General features: G+C 38.1%; 1 protein-coding gene across 1 annotated transcript in view; it reads left to right on the forward strand.

Moving 5' to 3' along the window:
• The first annotated feature begins 1,109 nt into the window (after positions 1-1,109).
• GALC (galactosylceramidase) overlaps positions 1,110-18,572 on the forward strand; it is a 69,952-nt gene continuing 52,489 nt past the window's right edge. Inside the window, exons 1-5 of the mRNA XM_043984845.1 lie at positions 1,110-1,491; positions 10,194-10,262; positions 10,503-10,566; positions 14,197-14,310; positions 17,752-17,891. Coding sequence (XP_043840780.1) covers positions 1,264-1,491; positions 10,194-10,262; positions 10,503-10,566; positions 14,197-14,310; positions 17,752-17,891 — 615 coding nt within the window. The 5' untranslated portion in view covers positions 1,110-1,263. The remainder of the gene's footprint in view (positions 1,492-10,193; positions 10,263-10,502; positions 10,567-14,196; positions 14,311-17,751; positions 17,892-18,572) is intronic.

An 18,572-nucleotide genomic window follows, 5' to 3' on the forward strand; every position in this document is an offset into this window, starting at 1 on the left:
GAATTGGCTTTGTTTTCCAGAAGAAAAGGGACTGTTTGGACAGTGTAGAGCTGAGGTGAAATATAATAATATCAAACAGTCCTGCAAACTGCTTCATGTTCTGATGTTTAAGTCCCAATCTCCTCTCATAACAGTAGTTATTACTTTCTGCTTAAGTTTCTGTTAGTGGGAGTTGGGGAGAACTTTTTGTGTTTAGCATTTCTTTTTTGTGAAGGAAATAAATTATGTGTTTTAGACTAGATTCATATTGAATATTGAATAGCTTTCTATAGGTCCCTTTGGGAAACACTCAGAGCATGAGCTAAACCTAAACTTTAAGTAACTTTCCCCTGTGGTTGGCATAGGAGTGTAAAAGCCAGAGAATGTGGGAAAAAGGAGTCTGATACTTCTTCTGGGTGAAAAGGCTTCTTCAGGAGAAAACCCAGTCTGGACAGTGTGTTTGGACCCTTCCTTAGTGGAGAAGGAAAATGCCCCCTTCGGCCCAACAGCCCATAATTGTTAGATATGCATGTTGATTTCCTCCACATTTGAACATAAGCTCCTTGAGGGCAGGGAATTGTACTTTTCTCCATAGCATAGTGTCTGGCACATAATAAATGCTTGTTGATTGATTGCTTGATTCCTGTTTCAATCCTGTAAGTGTCAAGTCTCTCAGTCAATTGTCATTTATTAATCAACCACTCTGGGCCAGACATTGTACTAAGTCCTGGGGATTCAAAAAAAGGCACTGTCCCCCCCCCCCAAAAAAAAAAACCCCACAAAACAAAAAACCACTCACCTCAACAACCACAAAAAAAGGTTTAAAAAATGCCTCAAAAGTCCAGCTCTCTCTGCCATAGCTTGCCCTCTCTGCCTTCCCATACAATTGATCTAAAGCCCTTTCCATCCATCCATCCATCCATCCATCCATCCATCCATCCATCCATCCATCCATCCATCCATCCATCCATCCATCCATCCATCCATCCATCCATCCATCCAACCATCCAACCATCCAACCATCCAACCATCCAACCATCCAACCAACCAATCCCCTCCTGCCATCCATAGAGCGCTGGGCTGTTTCCTGTTTATCTCTCACCCCGCTACAAGATTACCCTCTACCGAGACGGCTTCAGTTTCGTCACTGGGCTGTTGCCCGGGCTTCTAGTTCCCATCTACCGCCTTCTTCTGGTCAGGTGACGCGGGAGGCGGAGTCATGTGACTAACATAATGGCCAGTATCTAACATGCTCCGCTATTCCCGGCTTTAGCCTGAGGAGAGATGGTGCCTTGCAAGCTTTGGACTAGCCACCGAGGGGCGGAGGGGCGGTTACTTCTTCTGCTGCTGCTTCTTCTGTTGCCGCCGCCTTTAAGCAGCGCGTGGGCGTCCAGCTTCAGACGTGACAAACACGTGCGGCGCCAGGACCCCAGCGTCTCTTACTATGTCCTGGATGATGATCACGGGCTCGGTCGGGTGTTTGACGGCATCGGCGGGCTGAGCGGCGGCGGGGTAAGCGCCCCCAGGGGCTGCCGAGATGCGGCTGAGCCTGCTGGCCCCGGGAACTCTCAGCGGCCGTGGGGGCGAGAGGCGGACGCGGTATGAGGGGGGCGGGCTGCGACCCGCGATTGTGGCTCCACCTCCCACTCCGTCTAGGTCAAAGTCGAGGTCTCTCTGCTGGGAGGCGGTCACGGAAGGAGGCGTGCACACACGTCCTGCGCTGCTGTCCCTGCAGAGAGGAGGACTTGGGTTTCAACACCCCCACCCCCACCCCCACCCCCCGCTGGGAGTGCACAGCCGAATTGCTGACCTTGGAGCCCCCTTGTCCTTGCGTTTCCTCAACTGTAAAATGGGATGATGATAGTCCTTACCACCCAGGGAGGTATTTGTGGGGGGAGAGGAGCTAGCAGATGTAAAAGCACTTTTGCAAACTTCAAAACCCAGTACAAATTTGAGCTGTATGTCAATAAACATTTCTTAGTATCCATGTGCTAAGACACTCTGGGGATACAAAGAAAGGCTATATATATAGGTAGTCCCTTCCCTCAAGGAGCTCACAGCCCAAGGGGAGGAAAGAAGACAACAAACAAACTGTACGGAATAAATTGGAGATAATCTTTGGAGAGAATGCACTACTAGTATTTAGGGAGATCTGAAAAGACTTTTGGGAACTGGAGGAAGTCAGAAGGCCAGAGGCAGGCATGAGGAGGAAGAAAATTTCAGGGATGAGGAACAGTCGGAAAATGCCTGGATTGGGGAAATCCCAATAGTAATTTTTTCCCAGTAGTACTTTTTTTTACCTTTTTTTGCCTTTATTTTGGATCTCTAGGACTTAGTGCAGTGTCTGGCAGAGTGGTTCATTAATAAATGATCGCTGACTTGACACTTCCAGGATTGAAGTAGGAACCAAGCAATTAATCTCTAACCAACAAGCATTTATTATGTGCCAGACACTGCTATGCACTAGGGCTACTAGGAGAAAAGTACAACTCCCTGCCCACAAGGAGCTTACAATCATATGTGGAAGAAATCAACTGGAATATCTATTATGGGCTACTGGGCCCAAGGGGGCATTTCCCTCTCTACTAAGAAAGGATCCAAATATACTGTCTAGACTCCTAGAAGAATACTGTGGTGGGTAAAAGTTTAGAAATACTACAAAGAGGGGGTAGAGTGGAAGGGGTCAAGTTATGAAAGGCTTTGAAGGCCAAAGGAGGATTTTATATTTGATCTTAGATACGAGTTACATAATCTGGATCTATAAATGATGTCAGGTAATGACTTCATATATGATGATCAGAAGAAGATGTTCATTGCAAATTTTCTTTGTTAATGGGTAGGCTGACCCAAAATAATGTTAGAAACAATACTACCTAATTTTCTTATTCAGTGCCATACAAATCTTATTCAATGCCATACAAGAAAATTACTTAATAGAGCTGCAAAATATTATCATGAAATTCATCTGGGATAACAAAAGGTCAACAACCTCTAGGAAAATAATGACAGAAAGTGGGAGGGTTTCAAAATAGTCACCATCTAGGTGATGAGGCACTGGTAGATGTAGAGAGGTGGATGAGTGGAATAAACAACATATGGAAACAAAGGAGTACAGTAGCCTTGTCTTTTGATAACCCTTTAAAATATGCAGTTATTGAGGCAAGAATTCACTATATGAAACTACTGGGAAAACCTGAAAGCAATCTAGCAGAAAATAGGTACAGCCTAATATCTCACACTGTATATACTAAGATAAATTCCAGGTAGATATGGAGTGTGACATCATAAACACATAAAAAAGCATAAAAGTTGCTCTTCAGATTTATAATGATAATAATACCTAACATGTAAATAGTGTCTACTGAAGAATGGGGACATCAATACATGTAAAAAGAAGTAGAGTTATCCCTTCCACATTGGGACTTTCCCCATCAAGGCTTATGAAAACTACAGATGACAGGCAAAGGCCAGCAGACAATACAGGGAAAGTTTAGAAACGCACAAATGCATAAAATACATGTATAGTATTGTATAATATCCACATGTTTACCTTTGAATACTATAATAATTCAGACTTTTCTGGTATTGAGGGCCAAAAATTTTATGTGGATTTCGTAGATTGGCTGAGGCAGGGTGAGTGTGGGGATGGGTGGGGCATGCTTTGCCTGTACCTTTTTCCCCACCCCATCCCCCACGGTGTGGAAGGGATAACTATACTCCCTGCCTTCAAGGAGCTTGCATTCCAATGGGGAAAGACACACAAGTGTACAGAGGAATACTGATGTGATTACTAAAGAGAGATCTGCTTGCTCTTTATTTTACAACATTATAGTGATTCATATGGGCATAAATTATACTTCCAGAAATGTTAAATACGTCTGTCTGTCTTGGGCAAGAACTTGAAGACTTTAGGGGCACAAGTCTTAATTTCATCGCTGTTGTGGATTGAAAGGAAGGGCTTTAGCAGAGAGAGGTGGATTTGGGAAATAACTGGTTAAAAAGATGGTACCTGAGAATAAGATTTCCATTTCTGGCCAACAGCTTCAAGTATAAAACCAATAGACTTCTTTGGAGAGTTGTTCTGTACCCAGCTAGGGATGGTAAGAATATATTTGCCTGGGAGCAGCTAGGTGGCTCAGTGGGTAAAGCACTGGCCCAGGATTGAGGTGAACCTGAGTTCAAATGCTGCCCCAGGTGCGGCTAGGTGACACAGTGGATAAAGCACCAGCCCTAGATTCAGGAGGAACTAAATTCAAATCTGGCCTCAGACACTTGACACTTACTAGCTGTGTGACCCTGGGCAAGTCACTTAACCCCCATTGCCCTGCAAAAAACAAAAACAAAACAAAAATAAATATATATTTAAAAAACAAAATGCGGCACCAGACACTTGACACTTACTAGCTGTGTGACCCTGGGCAAGTCACTTAACCTTCATTGCTTTGGGCAAAAAAAAAAAAAAATATATATATATATATATATATATATTTGCCTGAAGCTTTGCATATCTATTCAGAAGGGCTTTGAAATCAAAGAAGAAGGGGAGGGAGAAATCTGTTGACTTCCTAGGAGTAGCTACTGAGTAGGAGGATGAATAGCAGTAGTGATGCCAAAAATGCTTAGGATACAAAATGGAACTAAATCTGTTGGGCACATTTCTTTTCTCAGATGCACAAAACATTTCTAATAAGCAAGTCAAACTAGAAAGTGTAATGCCAGAAGGCAAATTTGACCTCTTAGGAATTGTAGAAACTTAATAGGCCCAGACCTTTTCTAGAATATAATTCAGGAAGGGAATGTTTTTCAAAAGGAAACAAGATCAGTAAAATGGAGCATAGTTGCAGTGTGTGTGTGTGTGTGTGTGTGTGTGTGTGTGTGTGTTTGAAAAAAAAACAACAACCTTATTTTGTCTTTCTTTTAAATTTTAATTTTTTCAATGAATGAAAATCTCACCCTTTCTCCCTCCAACCTTCTCACCTTTATTGAAAAAGAATGGGAGAGGGCAGCTAGGTGGCGAAGTAGATAAAGCACCGGCCCTAGATTCAAGAGTACCTGAGTTCAAATCCAGCCTCAGACACTTGACACTTACTAGTTGTGTGACCTTGGGCAAATCACTTAACCCTCATTGTCTGGCAACCCCCCCCCCCCAAAAAAAACAAAAAATGGAAAAGAATGGAGGGTAGCTAGGTGGTTCAGTGGATAAAGCCCTAGCCCTGAATTCAGGAGGACCTGAGTTCAAATCTGGCCTCAGACACTTTACACTAGCTATGTTACCCTGGGCAAGTCACTTAACCCTTGTTGCCCTGCAAAAAAAAAAAAAAGGTAAAAGAATGAACCAAGCCTTTATAACAAATAAGCATAGTCATGTTTATTTATTAGAAGCTTCATTTTAAAGACAGACTCAGACCAGCTATGCTTGTTGTTGTGTCTCTTTGTGACCTCATTTGTTTTTTTGTTTTGTTTTGTATTTTTTTTGGCAAAGATACTGTAGTGGTTTGCCATTTGCTTCTCCAGCTCATTTTACAGTTGAGGAAACTGAGGCAAACAGGGTTAAGTGACTTGCCCAGGGTTGCACAGCTAAGAAGTGATTGAGGGTAGATTTGAACTCAGATCTTCCTGACTCCGGGCCTGGAGCTTTATTCAACTGTGCCATCTACCTGCCCTAAGCCATGTTTCACTCTGGAATTTTCAATTATGCTTCTGCTTCTTTGTTCCTTCCCTAGCCGCCCCCTCTAAAATTATTTTGGTTTAGCCTACTCAATAGTGATGAATATTTCTCTATTTATTTAGATCTTTATTTGTGTAAAGAGTGTTTTGAAGTTGTATTTCTATAGTTCTTATGTGTGTTTTGGCAGGTAGATTCCCATGTAGTACATCCTATAATTATTTTATGGACAGTGAAGTGGTATGGTGGAGAATGCTGGGCCAAAATCTAGTGCAGACACTAGCAGTGTGAACGTAGGCAAGTCACTTACTCTGTTTGCCTCAGTTTCTTCATCTGTAAAATGGGGATAGTAATGATTACCTGCCTCTTGGGACTGTGATGAGACTCAAATGAGATAATAATTGTAAAGTGCTTAATACATAGTAAGTGTTATATACGTGTTAGCTACTATCATCATCATTGTGGTGTTTTTTTTTTGACGAGGCCATTGGGGTTAAGTGACTTGCCCAGAGTCACCCAACTAGTTAATTGTCAAGTAGTGTCTGAGGCTGGATTTGAACTCAGGTCCTCCTGACTCCAGGACCGGTACTCTATCCACTGTGCCACCTGGCTGCCCCATCATTGTAATTTTGAATTAAATTTCATTTTCTAGCTTTTCTTACTGGGTTTTACTGGTAATATACAAAAATGCTGAGGATTTATGTAGGTTTATTTTATATCCTGCAATTTTGCTGAAGTGATTGTTTCACTTGATTTTTTAGTTGACTCCAGGATTCTTTAAGTAAATTAACATCTAATCTGCAAAAATCAATAATTTTGTTTCCTCTTTGCAATAATAGATACATGCTGCTGACATTAAGGATAGAGCAGCAGTTTATTCCCATACTTTCTAGTATTTTTAACAGGAATGCATATTATGTCTTCTCAAAAGCCTTTTTCCATCTTTTGATATATTATTTTTATTATTTGTTATTAATATAATCCTTTATATTGATAGTTTTCCTCATAATGAGCCCACTTTTTATTCCTGGTATAAATTCAACTTGGTCATAGTATATGATCTTTGTTATATATTGCTGTAGTATACTTTCCAATATTTTATTTAAAATTTTTGTACCCATATTAGTTAGGGATACTGGTATATGGTTTTATCTGTTTTGACTCCCAAATAGTAACTTGATTAATTTGGAAGGACCCTACCTTTTAAAAATTTTTTGTAAAGCTCATTTAGTAGTGGTATTAATTTTTATTTACATATTTGATAGAATTTGCTTTTAAATCCATCTAGTCTTGTGACTTTTTTCTCTTGTTAAGGCTAAAATTCTAGCTGGTCTGTCTAAAATATCTAATGAGTGGTCGCCAATAAATTATAAGCTTTAGCAAGAGTTAGGCTTTTAAGCATTTATTAAGGAGAATAAGAACTTGGTAAAGAGAGAGAGAAAGGCCTACATTCATCTATCTATTAAAGGGAGAGCACATTTCTAGCTCCGCTCTCCACCAGAGTCGAAAGGAAAAAGAGAGAGACAGAGCACCTCGCTCCCCCTTCCTCCTCCCACCAGCAAACATCACTTCCTGACTCCAAAGAAAAGACACATGGTCTTGCCCTCAAAGACCTTCCTTTCATGTCGGAGCTTTTCTACAGTAAGTCTCCAGCAGGTGGCCTCATTCCAATCGTTACACTCTGGGAGTTCATTTATGGGTAGTTCAAATTTTTCTTTTCTGAGACTGGGTTAAATCCTCTATTTTTTATTCTATGAATCTGAGCAATTGATATTTTTGTAAATATTCATCCATTTCATTTAGATTTGTCAGTTTTATTGGTGTAAAATTGGGCAAATATTTATTTTTTCATTTGTTATGAATTGTTGTTCTTTTCCATTTTAGATACTACTACTAGTTAGTGCTACTACTACTAGTTTAGTTACTACTAGTAGTTAGATACTATTAGTTAAGCTTTCCTTTTTATTTAAAAAAATCAAATTAATTAATGACTTATTGATTTTTGTTTCTCCCTTCCCCAACCAGCTTGTGTTTTTATTTATTTGTTAGAAACACTGCTAACCACTCAAATAGTGTTCCTCAGCTCGACTGTTAGTAGCTCTAGTGTTGCTAGCAGGTCACCACTCAAAAGAATCTAAGCAGGCAGCAGTTGGTGGGTGAAGGCTTCTTTATTCATCTTCGTGAAGATGGGCAAATAAAGTGAAAATAGTATGCTTTGATCTGCATTCACACTCCATAGTTCTTTTTCTGGATGTGGAGAACATTTTCCATCATGAATCTTTTGGAATTGTCTTGGGTCATTGTATTGCTGAGAAAAGAGCTGAGCCTATCACAGTTGGACATTACACAGTGTTGCTGTTACTGTGTACAATGTTCTCTTGGTTCTGCTCACTTCACTGAGCATCAGTTCATGTAAGTCTTTCCAGGTGTTTCTGAAATCTACCTGCTCATCATTTCTTACAGCACAATAGTATTCCAATACATTCATATACCACAACTTGTTCAGCAATTCCTCAATTGATGGGCATTCCCTTGATTTCCAATTCTTTGCCACCACAAAGAGAGCTGCTATAAATATTTTTGTACATGTGGTCCTTTTCCCTTTTCTATGGTCTCTTTGGGATACAGACCTAGCAGTGGTACCACTGGGTCAAAGGGTATGAACAGTCCCATAGCCTTTTGGGTATAGTTCCAAATTGCTCTCTGGAATGGCTGGATCAGTTCACAATTCTACCAATTAGTGTTCCAATTTTTCCACAGCTTCTCCAACATTTATTATTTTTCTTTTTTGTCATTTTAGCCAATCTGATAGGTGTGAGGTGGTAGCTCAGAGTTGTTTTAATTTGCCTTTCTCTAATCAGTACTGATTTAGAGCATTTTTTTATATAGCAATAGGTAGCTTTGATTTCTTCATCTGAAAACTGCCTGTTCATATCCTTTGACCATTTCTCAATTGGGGAGTGATTTGCATTCTTATAAATTTGATTTAGTACCCTATATATTTTGAAATGAGACCTTTATCAGAAATACTGGCTGTAACAATTGTTTCCCACATTTCTGCTTCCCTTCTAATTTTGGCTGCATTGCTTCCCAACAGTGGATTAGTGTGCATATCTTTTCATGACCTCCATCTAACATTGACTGTTCTCATCTTGTCTTTGTAAGTATGCTTGTCATGAGGTATAACCTTAGAGTTGTTTCAGTGTGTATTTCTCTTATTATGGTCATTTGGAGCATTTTTTTCATGTGGTTGTTAATAGTTTTCGATTCTTTTTGAGAATTTTTGTTTATATTCTTTGACCACTAGTCATGTTGAGTGGCATTGCATTTTAAGTAGATATACTTATGTGAGGAAATCTAGGAGTGGGGAAGCATGGTGGAAAATATTTGGAGTAAGCATCACAGAAGTAAGCACTCTTATCATCTATGTGGTACAGAGTAGCTGGACAGAAAGATCTTTGGTAAACATATCATAAGCCTTGACCACAGGCATAATGTATTAATGATGGAAGACTTCAATTATCCAGGTACCTGCTAGAGTTCTCTCTGTTCAAATAGAGCTGCTAATATATCTATATATCTCTATCACTATCGCTATCTCATCTCTCTCTGTCTTTCTGTCTCTATCTCTTTTACTCACCTTAATTAGATAAACATCGTTTAACAGGCAAAAGAACCAATTAAGGGGACTTTTATCCTAGAGATGAATCTTACCAACTTGAAGGAATTGGGTGTTGAAGGGAATCCTGGGCAGAAGGTACCACTCCCTCTTAGAATTCATGGAGAGAAGAGGAAAGCTAGTGAATGTTTGCTATACATAAACCCTCTTTTTGAGAGTGCTGATTTCAAAAGATTCAAAGAAAAGACTTGTAGGATCTTCTGGCCCAGAATTCTGTAAGAGGTGTCAGTCTAGAAGGAACAGAGTGAAATTCTAAAGAATCAAAGAGAAACAAACACTTCTGAAAAAAGGAGGAAAAGGGGGAATTATGTGATGAATTCATTATGGATGCATAAGGATTTCATTAATCTACTTAAAATTTGTAAAAGAATTAAAAGAACAAAGCCAGGGTTTGTAAAGAAAAGGGCATTTGAGTTTGTTTATTCTCTTGGGGAAAGTAAATAGGGACTGTCTAGTTCACTTTGAAGTTTCAGGGTCATGTAAAATCCATTTGGATAGTAAGGTACCTCCATCAAATCCAGGTGATCCATATATTCATATTAACACATGTAAATGGAAAAAAATAAAATTCTTTTAAGATTGAAAAAAAAAAAGAAAATAGTACATTATACCAGCAATCTTCCAGAAAACTTCATCTGTTAGAACAGTGACTTCCTCATTGATAATTCTGTTTATTTGGCTTCTTTTTTTGTGTTTTTTTGTTTTAGCATGGACTACAGTTGATTTACTTCAATTTCTAACTGATAGTATACATGTTTCTCTTCTCTTTCTCTTGGCTCCCCCAAATTCTAATGTGGGCAATTATCTCTAAAGTGAATCCACTTCTACTTCTAACGTATGTTTTTTTTCCCTTTGAAAACTCTTTTTTAGGCAACGTCCAGACTTCTAGTCAATTACCCTGAGCCATACCGTTCTGAAATATTGGATTATTTATTTAAGGTAATGTTAAAAGAGACATTTAATGGTTGTGTTAAAAGCTATTTTGGGAACCTTAAATTTTGAAACTGATACTTTTTTTTTTTGCCACTTGGAATTGACCGCCATAAATTTAAATTCTGCCTTGCTTTAAATTTTGTCTTGTTTGCCTTACCTATAAAATCTAGGTGATAACTTTTCTTTAAGTACTTTGAGTAGGATAAAATAAAGGACATTATTAATACTGTTAATTCTTTTCCCTAGCCAAACTTTGGTGCCTCTTTACATATTCTGAAAGTGGAAATAGGTGGCGATGGACAAACAACAGGTAAGAGTTCTGCGAAAATGGGACTTTTTCAGCAGTGCAGTCTATGCTTAACTTTAAAGTGAATTGTTTAGAATATAGACATCCCCATTTTTTGTCTTGGGGCAGCTAGGTGGCACAATGGATAGAGTGCCAGGTCTGGAGTCAGGAAAGGCCTAAATTCAAATTTGGCCTCAAGCACTTACTAGCTATATGACCTTGGGCAAGTCACTTAACCCTCTTTGCCTTAGTTTCCTTATCTGTAAATGACCTGGAGAAGGAAATGGCAAACCACTCCAGTATTTTTGCCAAGAAAATCCCAAATGGGATCATGAAGAGTTGGATACAACTGAACAATAACAAAACTTTTGGAATTTCATTGATAAATTAGAAAAAGGGACAGCTATGATAGAAAAATGCCAAGAAAGAAAGGGAAGTCACTTAAAATCACATTTCTGGTAAAAACAAGTGATTTAGCATGTTAGAAAAAATAAAATAGTTGTAAAGGAATTATATAAAACTTAAAACACCATATGTTTTTAGTATTATTGTTTTGATTTGACATGTATGACATATAGTACTAGTTTAATACTTTTGGGACCAGGAATTGGAAGTTGAGGGGGTGCCCATCAATTGGGGAATGGCTGGACAAGTTGTGGTATATGAATACAATGGAATACTATTGTGCTGTAAGAAATGATGAGCAGGAAGAGTTCAGAGAAACCTGGAGGGTCTTACGTGAGCTGATGATGAGTGAGATGAGCAGAACCAGAAGAACATTGTACACAGTATCATCAACATTGAGTGTTGACCTACTGTGATGGACTATATTCTTCTCACCAATGCAATGGTACAGAAGAGTTCCAGGGAACTCATGATAGAAGAGGATCTCCAAATCCAAGAAAAAAAAAAGAAAGAAAGAACTGTGGAGTATAGATGCTGATTGAACCATATTATTTCTTTTGTTTTGGGTGCTGTTGGTTTTTTTTTTCTTTCTATTTTGAGGTTTTGCATCACTGCTCTGATTCTTTCTCTTGTAACAGGATTAATGCAGAAATAGGATTAATGTTATTATGTGTATATATATGTGTGTGTGTATATATATATCTATATCTATATGTATATGTATAGAGATATATAGATATAACCTATATCAGATTACCTGCTGTCTAGGGGAGGGGGGAGGGAGGGGTGGGAGGGAGAAAAATCTGAAATTGTAAAGCATGTATAAACAAAAGTTGAGAACTATCTTTACATGTAATGGAAAAAATAAAATACCTCATACATTTAAAAAAAATAATAAAATGAAGGGATACTTTAAAAAAAAATACTTTTGGGACCTCAGATTTCAAATTGTAAAAAATGTAGGGGACATTTTAATAGGTTAGATCCCATTATAGTAAGCCTGATGTAAAATTCATTTTTGTTGAATGGAAATACAGTTTTATAGAGAGCATACCTGCTTAAAATAAATAGGTCATTGGTGGAGGCCTATAATTTTTTTTTTCCGGGGCAGTGCAGCTTAAGTGACTTGCTTAGGGTCACACAGCTAGTAAGTGTCAAGTGTCTGAGACCAGATTTGAACTCAGGTCCTCCTGAATCCAGGACCAGTGCTTTATCCACTGTGCCATCTAGCTGCCCCCAGCCTGTAATTTTTTTGATGCACATACTTTTTTTTTGTATTTGAGAAGAATAAAAAAGTACCAAAAAACTAATTGAAATATAAATCTCAAAAAAAGCATGAAAAGGTGATATATATATATTTTCCCCAGTCAAAGCCTTCATTTAAATAGATCCAGTCTAGATGGAGAACTAGAAGGGACTTTAGAAGTGAGAAAAGGGAAAGCTAGGTGGTGCAGTGAATAGAGCACCGGCCCTGGAGTCAGGAGGATCTGAGTTCAAATCCGGCCTCAGACACTTAACACTTACTGGCTGTGTGATCCTGGGCAAGTCACTTAACCCCAATTGCCTCATCAGAAAAAAAAAGTGAGAAAAGAGACCAGTTTTAACTGTGTTAAAAACTGAAATGCTTTGCATTTGGCAAGAAATTCAAAGGTCACATAGTTCCTTCCTCCAGCAACCATAATATGACTATTTAATATATAGTAGTTGTTTTTGCCAAACTGAAAGCAATCCGTATTGTATATATGAATACAAAGGGACCCACATGCCTGCTACCCACTCGAGTCAATTAGGCAGACTTAAGGCTTTTTAGCTGCCCCTGATGTTTTTATAGTACATTTACAGATTACTCCTATTTTGTGAGAAGTCTCTTCTAACAAAATAAAATAGTTAAATAAAACTAATAATACAGTGACTTCATATAAAACACACAGTGTAACATCCCACATTTATAGCACTTCCCATTTCTTAAAAAAGGTTAACAAAAATGTTTTTTTCTTCTTTTCACATCTCTACTCCACTGGGAAAAAAAAAAGAAAAAAAAGATTCCTCATAAGAAATGTATGTAGTCAAGTAAAATAAATTCCCTCAGTGGCTGCATACACACCCATACCCATAGCCACACACCCACATCCATAGATAAAGACACAGACAACGTCCAATTATATATACATACACATATCTCATTCTATCCCTAAATCCTTTACTTCTCTGTAATGGATACCATTAGAGGTATCCAACATGGGGCCTGTGGGCGAGTGCAGTCTACACTCCTCAGTGCTTCAGGAATCAGATTAAAATGTAATGGGGGGGGGAGGCAGCTAGGTGGCGCAGTGGATAGAGCACTGGCCCTGGAGTCAGGAGTACCTGAGTTCAAATCCGGCCCCAGACACTTAATACTTACTAGCTGTGTGACCTTGGGCAAGTCACTTAACCCCAATTGCCTCCCTAAAAACAAAAAAAAAATTTAATGGGTGGGGGACTGGCTAGGTGGTACAGTAAATAAAGCACTGGCCCTAGATTCAGGAGGACCTGTGTTCAAATCTGGCCTCAGATACTTGACACTTCCTAGCTGTGTGACCTTGGTCAAGTCACTTAACCCTCATTGTCCTGCAAAAAAAAATATATAATTGGGAAATAGTTAACAAAATAAAAATACAGTAGAACATAGATAATATTAACATGTGGTTTTCCAAGTCAATATATAGCCCACATGGTTTCAGCATTGGTCCTCTGTAATCATGAATGGTCACTGGGTTGGTTGATTATAGTTGTTACAACTTTCAAAGATGTTTGTTTTTAGAATGGTATTATTATTGTATAAATTATCTTCTGATTTTGCTCATTTCCTCCTTTTATCAGGTTATAAAGATCCTCAAAATTATTCATTTTTACAATATGGATGTTCTAAGAGGCTGTGTTGGGATTCATTGGGGATAGAAAAAAGGTAGAGAACATTCTTGGCAGAGCAAATTTCAGGTGGACCGATGTGGAAGTAGGAGGGTGTAGAGCAAGTTCTAAGGACAACAGGCTTTAAATATTTCTCATGTGCAGATTATTTAATTTCAAGGAAAAGGTATTAAATATTAAGCTTTGAGGACTAAAGAAATCCTCCTACAAAGTTATTCTCTAAATTCAGGTTTGAACCTGGAATGCTGTTTCTTAGAAGTGTGTATTTGAATGAATCCAGCATAGTTTCAAGTGCCGTGAACTAAACACTTCCATTCCTTTTCCCCCCACCATTGTATTTAGATGGCACTGAGCCCTCTCATATGCACTATCCAAACGATGAGAACTATTTCCGGGGCTACGAATGGTGGCTAATGAAGGAAGCTAAGAAGAGGAATCCTAATATTAAACTTATTGGTAAGAATTTTAACTTTGGTTCTCCTTCAGAGCCTGCCTATGAACCAGATGAGAAAATGTCTTATTACTTCATAATAGTATTCTTTATTCTTTGAAGATGAGTTTAATTTTTGAAATCAACTAAATGTCATTTGTAATCATGTCTAATAGCTTACTTAAGTCACTCATTCACTGGAGATGACTTCAGAGGACTTGGATGATTCCTGAAATGCAGTTTCTCAAAGTTTCTCAATTTTTTGGTTCTAGAACAGGGTGTCATTATAAAGTCACATGGCATTTTTTAGAGTACATTGCATAAACTCAGTGCAGTTGTAGAAAAGGACTTCCAGTAGGACTGTGAACAATTACAGCATCATCAGAATAGGTATAGTCTCAACGTGACTAGATAGAGAAGCTCAGTTAATAGATTCTTGCTTAAGGTTATCACTGTGTATATTATAGATCTTCAGTAGGTGTTTTGATTTGGGATCCTTGCTAAATCAGTTCTGTTATTTTCCTTTTTCATGTTATAAGTACTAGATTATTGTTCTAGATCTGCAAGGGACCACAGAAATCTTATAGAGTCACACAGGTATTAAGTTATGGAGGTAGAATTCAAGCGCAGATCCTCTTATTCTCAGTTCTCCATGCCATGTTGTCGATTTATATGCCCTGGTCCCCCCATTTGGTGATATGTATGTGTATATCTATACATATATGTGTATGTATGTAATATATAGTATAATATAATATATTGGTATAAACTCACCAAGAGATCATTAAATGATTACTTTTTATATAAAATAATATATATGATAATTATTGTTTTTTATATATTTAATAGTTTTATATTATATGCCATATCTAGCACATTATATAATATAATATAAAACATATAATATACAAAAATATAAAATTACATGCATGTATATATACTATGTCATACATGCTATATTAAATATAGGTATAGAGTAAATGTATATAAAAATCACATACAAATATATAATATAGTATAGAATTATACTGTATGAAGTAAGCACAACGACTCTGTAGGCCTTCAGTTTGGCAGTCTAATACCTCTTCTTTCCCATACTTTACTGTGAAACTTCCCAAACCCTGAGTTAGCTCTGGCTATGCATGTGTCATCTTCATCATCTATGTGTACATCCTTGGAAAGTATACTGCCAAGGTAAGTGAATTTATTCACAGTATTCAGAATTTCTCTATTTGCTATAATTGATGGTTCCACATAAAAATGGTGTGGTGCTGGCTAGTGGAGAACCTGTATTTTCTTGGTGTTGTTAGGCTAAAATTAGCACAAGCAGCAGAGAATTGATCCATACTTTGTTCAAACTCAGCTTCAGAGGCTGCCTTGAGTGTATATAATTATCTGTGAGCAAAAAAGTCATGTACCAATTCTCCCTCTACTTTAGCTTTGACTTGTAGCCTTTTCAGATTAAATCATTTACCATCAGTATGGTTGTAGGGATTGAAATTGTCCAACCTACAATAAAAGAGACTGGAAAAAAAAAAAGAGACCAAGGCAGAGCTCTGAGCCAATGACACTTTCCCCCCGCCAAAAATTATTTACTTATTTCATTTTTTTCCCAATGACACTTTATTAAAGGGTTCATGGTCCCCTCTAATGAAGTAGACCTCAGATCTTCCTCATGATCTGAGATGTCCCCTTATTCCACGACCTTGTCTTTATAGGGTTTGATACCCAAATATGCAAAAGAGTCTTGGTGAAATACAGAATCTCATTGTTTGATAGATCCTGCTCTTGAGAGCCAAAAATGACACATCAGTGGGGTGGGGATGGGGGTATCACAGGTTGCATGAAGCATGGGGCATCTCCACTGACTAAGTGGTCATAAGATGGTCATTTACTCAATGTTGAACAAGAGAGAGTGGTTTGGAGGTACAAAATAAGTTGAAGGACTTTCCATGTAATTGAGTCACCTCTGGCACACTGAGCTTGGTCACCATGACAAGGAAAAATAAGGGTGAAGGCTCTTTAGTTAGCTTCCTATAATTTAGCAAGTCACCTTACAATCTGCAGCTCACAGTTCTAGGGCCTAATATAAAGAACTTCTAATCACTACCCTATGGAATCATATCAAACTGATTAATACTGATTGGAATGGAGTAGGAGTCCAGATGAATTATTTCTCACATGGTAGCTGACTTTGATGCCATGTTTATCCTTGTTGAAGATGTCTGACTACATTACTAAAAACATCTTGCTATAAAAAGCATGGGAGTAAGAACACAGCCATGTTTCTTTCCATTGGTCACTGAAAAAGCCTGAGAGCATCCTCCATTATCCATAACCCAGGCAAGCATGCCATCATGAAATTGATGTACAATAATGATGGACTTCTCCAGGCAACCAGATTTTGACATAATTTTCCATAAGCCCTCATGACTGATTAAATCAAGGGCCTTGGTCAGACTGATAAACATCATTGTGTATAAAACTCTGTTTTGTTCCTGGCATTTTCTCCTGAAGAGGAACAAATACCATATCAACCAATCCTCAGCCCTTTCTGAAGCCACGATGATTCTCGGGTAGATGACCATCTTCCAGGTGAAGGATCAGCCTATTAAGGAGGACTCTGGAAAGAATCTTGCCAACGAATAGTAGTAGTAGTAGTGGTGGTGGTGGTGGTGGTGGTAGTAGTAGCAGCAGTGACTACATATATAGTAATGATATATATATATAGTGTATATAGTAATCTAGCAATCATTTAATGATCTCTTGGTGAGTTTATACTAATTTATTACCAACATTCAACTTGATGTTTAGAATTAGATCGATCTGAACAAACTCTTAAAATATTACCCTCTATCCTTTGAAGCAGGAGGCACATTTCCTAAATGTGTGGGGTTTTTTTTTTCAATAAATTCAAATCAGTAAATATTTACTAAGTGTCTTCTATATGCCAGGCACTGTGCTAAGCACTGGGGGTACAAATAAAAAGACAGTTCTTTCCCTTATATAGTTTACAATTTAATGGGGGAGGGGAGACAAAAAGGAAGCTGAAAAGGCCAGGGGGAGTCTTGGGGTGCCCAGTATGGGACACGATGTTCCATGGAGTGAAAACCAAGCAGAGCCACTGATAGAAAATGGAGAGTTACCTGGAAGGTTCTGAGCCTGCTATGGAGGAAGCTTTGGGAGGAGTTTAATGTCCCAACCTCTCCACTCCAGTCAGAGTGGAGAGGCCCCCAGGGGATTTGGGAAGGTGTTGGGTATCAAAAAAAATTTTGTTCTCCTCTTAGAAGAAAACTTAGCTTTTAGCATGATTATTGGAAAAGAACATGGATGCCTATTCCATCTATTCAGCTGATGAAAATATATTTGTTGAGTGTGTGTGTGTGTGTGATTAAGCATTATGTTTGATGTTGATTAGACTTGACCTTTTAACTTAGCCTTTTATGCTCTGATTATCCTTTCTTTAGGGTTGCCATGGTCATTTCCTGGTTGGATAGGTGATGGTCAAAACTGGCCTTATGTCAACTCCCATATTACTGCGTTGTATGTTGTGTCTTGGATATTGGGTGCTAAACAATATCATGATTTGGATATCGATTATATTGGGGTTAGTAATATATTTTAAATACTTTTGATTTTTTTTAACCATGCATCTTTAGTTAACCTTTCTATTTAGACCCTATTTACATTCCATTGTATACATGGTTTTCCTTGTCTCAAGGCTAATTTTTCCCTTTGGTAGTTGATAGTAATATAAATTGCCTTTATTTATTTATGTATCTATCTAGCTATCCATTTATTTATTTATTTACTTACCTTCTCATCCATTTATTTATTTATTCTCATTTATTTATTTATCTATCTATCTATTCATTCATTCACTTATTTAATTTTGGAAATACCATCCAGTTTCCTTTCTGCTTTTACATATCAGTCAGTGAGGACTGGGATTGGCCATTGTTTGATTTTTCTGTTTGGCTCATTAATACATTTTTTGGCACCCATTTAGCAGGTTGCTGTATACAGTTTGCTGACTAAGTTTTACCTGGCTTCCATAATGTAGGCCTAGGATTAATTGTCTCAACCTGTTGTCTTGAAAAATTTTTTGGGGGGTGGGGCAATGAGGGTTAAGTGACTTGCCCAGGGTCCCAAAGCTAGTACCTGTCAAGTGTCTGAGGCTGAATTTGAATTCAGGTTCTCCTGAATCCAGGGCCAGTGCTTTATCCACTGTGCCACCTCACTTCCCCTAATTTTTTTTAATTCCTCCTCTCCCTCTTTATAGTAAATT

Source organism: Dromiciops gliroides, chromosome 2, assembly GCF_019393635.1.
Source record: "Dromiciops gliroides isolate mDroGli1 chromosome 2, mDroGli1.pri, whole genome shotgun sequence".
Lineage (NCBI taxonomy): Eukaryota > Metazoa > Chordata > Mammalia > Microbiotheria > Microbiotheriidae > Dromiciops > Dromiciops gliroides.